This window comes from Theobroma cacao, chromosome 4 (assembly GCF_053813885.1).
Source record: "Theobroma cacao isolate CCN51 chromosome 4, ASM5381388v1, whole genome shotgun sequence".
In the NCBI taxonomy this organism is placed as follows: Eukaryota; Viridiplantae; Streptophyta; class Magnoliopsida; order Malvales; family Malvaceae; genus Theobroma; species Theobroma cacao.
The window spans coordinates 39,369,573-39,377,835 of NC_142642.1; the positions used below are offsets into that span (position 1 = coordinate 39,369,573).

General features: G+C 33.1%; 1 protein-coding gene across 1 annotated transcript; it reads right to left on the bottom strand.

Moving 5' to 3' along the window:
- Nucleotides 1-5,096, bottom strand: LOC18603428 (sodium/hydrogen exchanger 1-like). The gene is made up of 15 exons (XM_088805137.1): nucleotides 4,878-5,096; nucleotides 4,106-4,427; nucleotides 3,885-4,003; nucleotides 3,552-3,649; nucleotides 3,060-3,119; nucleotides 2,924-2,970; nucleotides 2,647-2,841; nucleotides 2,515-2,561; nucleotides 2,199-2,265; nucleotides 1,999-2,099; nucleotides 1,764-1,868; nucleotides 1,531-1,669; nucleotides 1,378-1,440; nucleotides 835-918; nucleotides 1-557 (listed from the first exon to the last, which is right to left on the bottom strand). The coding sequence occupies exons 2-15, from the start codon at nucleotides 4,280-4,282 to the stop codon at nucleotides 228-230; spliced, it is 1,632 nt and encodes a 543-aa protein (XP_088661263.1). The 5' UTR covers nucleotides 4,283-4,427; nucleotides 4,878-5,096; the 3' UTR covers nucleotides 1-227.
- Nucleotides 5,097-8,263: the final 3,167 nt, after the last annotated feature.

Sequence of the window (8,263 nt, forward strand, 5' to 3'; positions counted from 1 at the left end):
TGTCGGGAATACAATTTCATTGAGACAACAAGCAATATAGGAATGAAATCAAATAATAAGCAGCTAAAGCTGGGCAAAATTGCTGTTATAGTCAACCTCAATTCCCTCTCTTTTATACTATTAACAAACTTCACACTGAAAGCCCGCTTCATGCCCTACCTACAATTTCCATGCGTTACTAATGTTTAGTACTGCTACTATATCGTTGCTGCTACTTCAGTTCCTTCTCATTGCCATTGATGACCATTTTGTTCGGTGGGCGATCCGGGAACAAAGGGTACGAAACCTCTTCCACCAAACACAGGTCGCATGAAGGCATCGTCAAATTTTCTCCAATAATAGTGCACGGTGTGGGAAGGAGTGCTCAAGAGCATTCTTAAGCTTGTTGGCCGGGTTACATTTCGGTTGCTTTGGTCACCCTCTGTTTCGTGCCCATTGCCAAGAAGTGGCACAATGAATGACTTAGGAGTAGATGGTTCAGAAGAGATCATTCTCATGAGTTGTTTTGGTGAAGGAAGCAAGATTCTCACTAGCGGTTTAGTCATCAATCCGAAAACCTGCATGGTTCAAGGGAACATAATTACATAGGAATCATGTGCTTTGATCAGAAAAAGGGGGAAAAGAACTTCATTGATTGCTATGATATTTTTCATGCTGGCAAAAGGGAAACATAAACGAGAAGCGGAATGGAGTGCTGCAGTTTAAGCAGCTTTTAAGTGCTATGCTGCAATTTGAAAACAGTGATGTTTGGGTAAGATTTAAAAGTATGAGAGGAAAGGTAAAGAGACTATGATCAAGGTTCAAAGACAAAGAAAGGGATGACTTGTGTCTTACCACTGTGCTGAAAAGAACAACTGTGATTGTGCTGGTTATCATCATTGCATTCCCTCGCAACTGAGTATGACCTAAGCTGGTGAACTGCAAAAGATGAATAATTAAGCTCATGAGTACACATTCTTTTTCTTACACCAAGACGCGAAGAAAGCAAAAGACATGCAAAGGCTATACAAGTGTTCTGCATTTCCACTGTCAAAATCTTCTTGACCTGGCATAATAAATCAAGGGAATATGCAACCCTTGATCAGAACCTTTAAATAGATATCAAAATATTAATCGGAACCTATCAATTTCAGCAGCCTGGCCATTTGCCTATGGACTTAGTTAGTTGTAACCCAGGCATTAGGTAGCTTGCAGGAGGAGCATTAACTGCTTGCATTGTTGTTCTGAGGCATGGTTAATTGGAGAACTATTGTCTCAAGCTAAAGGCTATACCACAAGTGATGCTGCTATTTTTAGCACTTTGTGTTAAGAGCGTCCAAGCATCCTACTAATCCAAAATTTATCTAGTATCAAGAAGAAACTAGTTGAATCTTATACCTGATTATAAGCAAGTGCCATTGAAACAGCACCACGCATAAGACCAGCCCACCAAATTGTAACCTGCAAAATAGATGTCCACGGAGAGGTATCAATCATCAATCCATCTCAGACTCACAAGAAGTCAAAGTCAGAATGGTTTGAAACTCATACTTGCTGTTTGAAGCCAATTTTCTCATATGATGCTTTCTTAGTCAAGTTGGATATGAAGGATAAGGGGAAAACAAAGGCTGCCCTTCCAACAAGAATCAAGCCCAAGAGAATTGCACTCACGCCAACTGATTTTCCAGGGCTGAGGAGAAAAAAGTTATACCAACCTCACATTTGATAATAGCCAAAACCGCATTTATCTGTAAGATCTGAAAACAGTTTATTATTGACCTCACCTATCTCTTATTACAACTCTCCACTTCTCAATGTCCAAAGCATCCATACCAACATAGAGGAAGATAAAGATCTCAGCAACAAATGACAGAGTGGCAAAAGCATGCCTGCAATAATCAATTGGGAGTGATGAAATATCAGTAACATGACAGGTGGTTTTCTTCAAAGTCAAAAGCAAAAAAAGGTGGAAAATTAATTCAACTTTTCTAAGTAACAAATTTTGGATGTTGAACATACTTGGTTGTCACTCTTGAACTTTCAGTGACATTATGCCATGTGTAATGAGACATAACAATCCCACAAAAGAATACAGTGAGAATCGCACTTAAATAGAAAAGCTGTAAGACAATGGCGCCAACATGGTGATTAGACTACCTTGCAGTATAAGAAAGAAAAAAGTCACTGAGAGGTGCACTACAAGTTCTGGGAAACCTTACCTCAGCCAGCATATATGAGAGGTAAGCCATGAGCATCATAAGAGCAACCTCACGATCAGTAGAGTGCCTGTTTTGCAAGAACGGGAAAGATACAAGGACACTATCTTATAAGAACTGGAATTCCCTGTTTCATTCATTACGTAAAACTGAACTAGTGCTTAGGCAGAGATAAAATCTTATTGTGTTCAACTGAGCCTGTTGTTGGTAAAAGTTCAACTATTCTACATTTTGTATCCCATGAAATTATCTGATTACTCAATTTACCCTCACCTAGTTAAATGAGGCAAACTTATGAAAACTGAGCTTGTATACAAACCTTCCAAAATAGAGCTTTTTAATAATGTAAGCACTAAGCAGTCCAGCCTGCATGAGACAAATAACAATGATCATGAGGAATGTATAATCACAATCAAGGATATTCAAACTGAGAAGAGACATAAAGCCTCACCAGAACCCCCAGCAAAGTACTCAAAATAAACAGATACAAAAAGTTTCCAACAAATTGCAAAGCAATGGTAGAGTTGATGTGAGAAAGGTCAAAGCTCTGGATTGCATTGAAAAGAACCACCGATGTGGCATCATTGACAACTCCCTCCCCAAAAACCAGACTGTACAATAACGGTGTCTCATCCTGATTAAGCACCTGAAACAAGGAGAGAATAAATAGGTCAGTGGAATTGCCCTTTAAAAGTTGTAACAGGAATCCAGATCTCAAGCATACATACTTGCAAAGTGCAAACAGAATCTGTTGCAGAAAATATTGCCCCAATTGCTGCAATTAAGAGATTGAGAGATTTAATAAAAGACTAAAATATAAAATAAAACAATATATTGGAAGAGAGATAGTAGCATGAATATTACCAAGATAATCCCCTATCTGGAGAGTACCAATATTCATTTTCTTGAAAAATTGTATGGCACCTAGGTCACAATAAAGGAAGAAAAAATTAACAGATAGTAGGATCAAAATTAGGACTAAGCAGTTATTAACTTAAATACCCAAAAGGGGAATATACAAGTATTTCATTATCATCTGTACAACCTTCTAACGAGAGAAAGAACATCTCACTCTCTAAGATATGGCCAATTTCATTTGTATGTATGCCTATTAATGAGCAGATGTGCATGTTTGTGAGGTCAACAGTGTGTATGATCACTCATTTAGAACCTTAAGTTAGAGCATCTTTTCTAAATTTTCACAAATAATTTAGAAAACAAAGGATTTCATAAACCGTCCACCCTCAACTATGAGGTAAAGTTGTTTATGATAACACATGCAGTGTCCAGCCTTGTAACTTCTGCACCCAATAGTAAGATGAAACATATTAAAGGTTATCAAACCATTACACATACCTAAAGATATGATGCCAAAGGATATTAAAGTACCAACTGCACCAAACAGCATGATAGTCATAAAGTTGCGGAAAAATTGCTTCTTCTTCACCTGGAATCTAGTACAAACAAAAATATTAATCATTGTCAATGTCTAGCTGCTTCCATTAAAGCAGCCCACAATTATCCCAGTATTACAATCCAAAACTAAATTGAAATTAAAAATCCACATTCAAAATAACCATAAAAATACCATCAATGCACTTTACATCAGAACAACCAAAATTAATCATGTTACTAATAAAGTAAGTGCGGTATAAAACTAAAGTTTAAATGCAAGCATCAAGAACTCACCCCGCATTAAAAATAATAGGTGGAAGCAAATAAATAAAGAACAAATCTTCACTGAAAACTAAAAGATGAGAGCTTTTTCCTCCTGTTGTAAGCAAAATTACAATTCCAGTGCACAGCCCCTGCCATTTAAGAAAAAACCAAAATTAGGAAAATCAATGGCTTCTTTTTTTTTTCAAAAGAAAGAAAGAACGATATTTGCTCTCTGCAAAACTAAAACTTACTATGGCAAGGGCAGTAATGGACTCGTTCATCCATCGGCTTTCCTCTAGCAAATGACCGATCACAATACACGCGCAAAGAAGCGCCACGAATAAGTTCATTGAAACTACTGAGCTGTGATCAGAGGCTAAAATCGTCCCTGATTTTGCTAAAAGAGAGCTCATTATCCCAATCGCCATGGTTTCAACAATAAAAAATTAAATGATTTAAATACGAATAATAACTTTAAGCCCGATTTTATAATTCAAATTTCCCTTAAATATTTGATTTTGGATCTGAAAACTCCCATTCCAGAGACTTCCAGCTGATAGCTCCGCTGAAAATCTGTTGAAAAACAAACAAGAAAAATTAATCACGGTGTTGAGGCTTGGATCAGTCAATTAAAGATAGCTCAGTTTCTTGACGTTTCTAGTTTGACTACAGAGAAACAGGAAATGAAAGTGAGAGAAAACAAGATACAGAATCCATAGTTTTCACCTTCGAACGAAAAGGAAAATGAAAAAAAAAAACCGCGGAATAATTCAAACTTAAAAAAAAAAATCAACTCAAGGGAACGAAAAACTTTTAAAAGTGAAAGTGAAAAAAAAAAAGAAGAAAAGGTTTAAAACAGAAAATCAAGTTATCTAATTTTCCATTTATTTTTCCTCCAATTTTTCTCGCCGGCCAAACAGAGTCACGTCGACTTCAAAGCTTCAGATAATATAGAAGCAGACAGAAAGAAGTGTTTATTAAAAAAAGTCAGCAGAAGAAAAGCTGAGTCAGAATCCAGCTCACCTCGACTCGAGTTCTGCAGCTCAAAACTGTGAGCTGAGAGTAAAACGATTCGTTTTGATCACAAAAATCCAACTGGAACCTGAAACTTAAGCAAAGAAATGCTGGTTTGAATCAAAAAAGAATCAGCAGAGAAAAATAAAAGAAAAAATCTGAAGAACCTCAGAGAGAGAGAGACACAGTGTTACGGTTCAGACAGCGACAGAGAGAGGAAAGGGACGAGATGAGAAAATAAGAGTCCGCCAAAGAGATGAATTTATACACCTCTTAAGAAATGTGCGTTCAAATTGTTTAAAAACGATTTCAACCGTTGATGATAATTACTTTGAGTAAGTATGACGAGTGTATGGTTGTGATGGAGTTGTGGTAGTGGTGTCGGGTGCATGGGATGGGAGGGGAATGGGGGGAGGAAAGAGGAAAGGAAAGGAAAACGAAGGTCCACATGGTATGATTTTGTCGTCTAATGGAATCTATTGATCAAAGGAAGCTCCTTTTATAATTGTTTTTTAGACTTTTTAAAAAATTAATTCAATTTTAAGGAAATAAATATAATTTAGATATTTTTCTCTTACCTATCTCGTCCCATCAATTTAATTGGTTTATTTTTTCGAATACCATATTAGTTAAAATTTAGGATTATATTTTTAAGCTGAGGAAATCGAATTCAAATCTTAAATTGATAAAGATAAAAAAATTATTTCTTATATTAGAAAGTAATATTATGTAGAAAAAACACAATTTACCTATTATATATAAAAATTGAAATATAATAAATATAAATATATTTGTAATTTTGTATATTTTGATAGACAAGTTTGAATATCATGTAAGGACGGAATTAGAACATAAAACATTTAAACAAAATCTATTGAATTTTAAGGAAATAAATCTGACTTTCATATTTTTCTTTTTCGAACTTCTTTATATCCATTTAATCGATCCAATACCATATCTATTAGAATACAAAATTATATTTATAAATTGAATATCTCGAGTTTGAATCTTAAAATTATTAAGATGAGTAGAAATTATATTTTATTTTGTATTTAAAAAATAACTTACTTTTATACGAAAAAGTTACTTTTTTCTTTTCCTCTATATTATGGTAAAAAAAAAATATCAATTTGAAAAATAGAACACGTGTCTTAAATATGCCGTGAGCTCATTAACACTATAGTTTTGTCACACCTTTTGTGGTCCAAAGCCCATAGCTGGAAGCCACGACAGATTCCAAATTTAGTCATCACTCCATCTCTCTAATTGAACATGATTTAATTTAAATTAAAAAATGAAAGAAATTGAAAGAATGTCCCTTCATTAGAAAATATACCATAAAAATGTCAAAAAATACCTTGAACAGTAAATTATTTTAGAAAAAAAGGAAAAGACATTATATCTAAAAAATTTAAATTATTTAAAAAATAAATATTTTTTTAATTTTTATTATATTAAATTAAATTTTTATATTTTTATTTTTAATATAAATTTTTATGATTAACGATTGATTAATTATCATTAATTAAAAATTACTTATCATTTTTATTTCATCTATTGTTGATGTAGTATGTTAATGTTTACAATGAATAATAACAAAAAATATTTGTAAGGTAATATAATCATTTTGATATTTTAATTTTTTATGTATACATCACGTCAATATCATATAAATATAAAATTTATAAGTAATATTTTAACAAAAGACAAACAATCAATTGTTTGATTAAAATAAAAATTTATTTGATTAAAATAAAAATATAAAAATTTAAGTAAATATATAAAAAATAAAATTTATTTAAATTAAAAAAATATTTTAGGGATAAGAAAGATTGAGATTTATGTGTTTCTTTCTTCGGTCGTGGGGCTTTTTCTGTCGCTTTCCTGTCTGAAACTAACAAAGCTTGCCCGAATAGCAGATGAACTGGCGACCGAGTCGAACGTGTTTACGTATGTGCAACCGTAACCCAGTTCCTTTAACAATTTAAACCAATACCAATCCTAATCAAAGGGCGTATTTATTTTTAAACAAAAGGGACCCACGTCTGCTGCCTCCACCATATTTAAATTTGTACGGCTGTGATGGTAATCCATTGGGAGGACAATATTAATGGAACACACTTCAACGACAAACAGTACGGATGCTGGTGGCTCACTGACTCGATAGATAGTTAAAGGCAACATGGTGAGTTAAAGGCAACATGGTGATGATTCCAGGCTGAGTTAATGCCGACAAGCACTGTTTAAGAACTTTTTAATCACGATGGGGAGATCACATGATGAATCTCACGGTCCACATGATTGCCACGTGGACTCTGAACTGGCTGAGGTACTCAATTTTGGGGGTTTCTTTTGTCTGCTACGCCACTCGCTTGGGGGGCGTGGATTGAAGCGGCATGATCATGTCGATTAGGTTGACTTTTTTTTTCTGATGGTTTTGATCTTGTTGATTAATTATTAATGTCGTTTCTTTGGTTTATGTCATGATGAAGTTAAAAAACAGAATGTCATGGGATTCGAAGTGGGAATTAGTTTTGCCTTGTAATTGGAACCTAGTATTGTTCCTTTTAGGACATTGTCCTAATGAGTAGACGACCAAGATTCTCCATTCCTACTGTTATATTTTCTATGTTTTTTTCTTTTTTTAAATTTTTTGAGAGCTCAAATTTTTGAAATTAATTTTTGCATTATACAATAAAAAATGAATATACATGCATATAAAAAATAAAAGAAGTTCTTAATATTTTATTAATGCTAATATTATCATGGTTTGGATCAAAGATAATTTTTTATTACTTATCAGCAAAATATCAACATCTCACATGCTTTATAATCTTCATTTTCATTTTCTTCCATTTTCTTTCATTGAATCAAGTTCAATGACATATAAATTTTTGATATTTGCTAGATACTTCAAAATATTTTTAACCTAACAAAGAAGAAAGTGAAATAGATAAAATTAAAATATATAAATACTTGAGTAAAGATGAAAGAACCTAAGTAGACAAGGAAATTGAAAAATAAGAATCTAATTCGAGCTTGGATCTCATTGGTTTTGTAACGGGAACTTTATATTTGAGTTGAAAGATACATATCTATTTTGACTTCCCAACATATGGTGGATTTGAGAAGGTTTGATTTGAATTGAAAGATCAAATTTTTCAAACAAGGGTTTCATGGGTTTTAATATATAAACTTGATAACTCGTAAAATTTTTTTAAAACGATACGTCAACAATGACGTGATAGGAAAAATTAAATATAATTTATATTTTAAAGTATTATTTTCCAATTCTAAAGTTTGTTAAGTTGAGAAAATTTTTTATTGTAATTTATAGATGCTCATGTTAGATTCCACTAATCTGTAAACATATATATATATATTACTTATTTAAA

Coding starts and splice junctions, on each gene's coding strand:
- LOC18603428 (XM_088805137.1), bottom strand. CDS start 4,282: ATGGCGATTGGGATAATGAGCTCTCTTTTAGCAAAATCAGGGACGATT. Junction 1,869..1,998: donor AGTTCAAGAGTGACAACCAA/GTATGTTCAACA, acceptor TGATTATTGCAG/GCATGCTTTTGCCACTCTGT. Junction 1,670..1,763: donor AGAGTTGTAATAAGAGATAG/GTGAGGTCAATA, acceptor TTTTCTCCTCAG/CCCTGGAAAATCAGTTGGCG.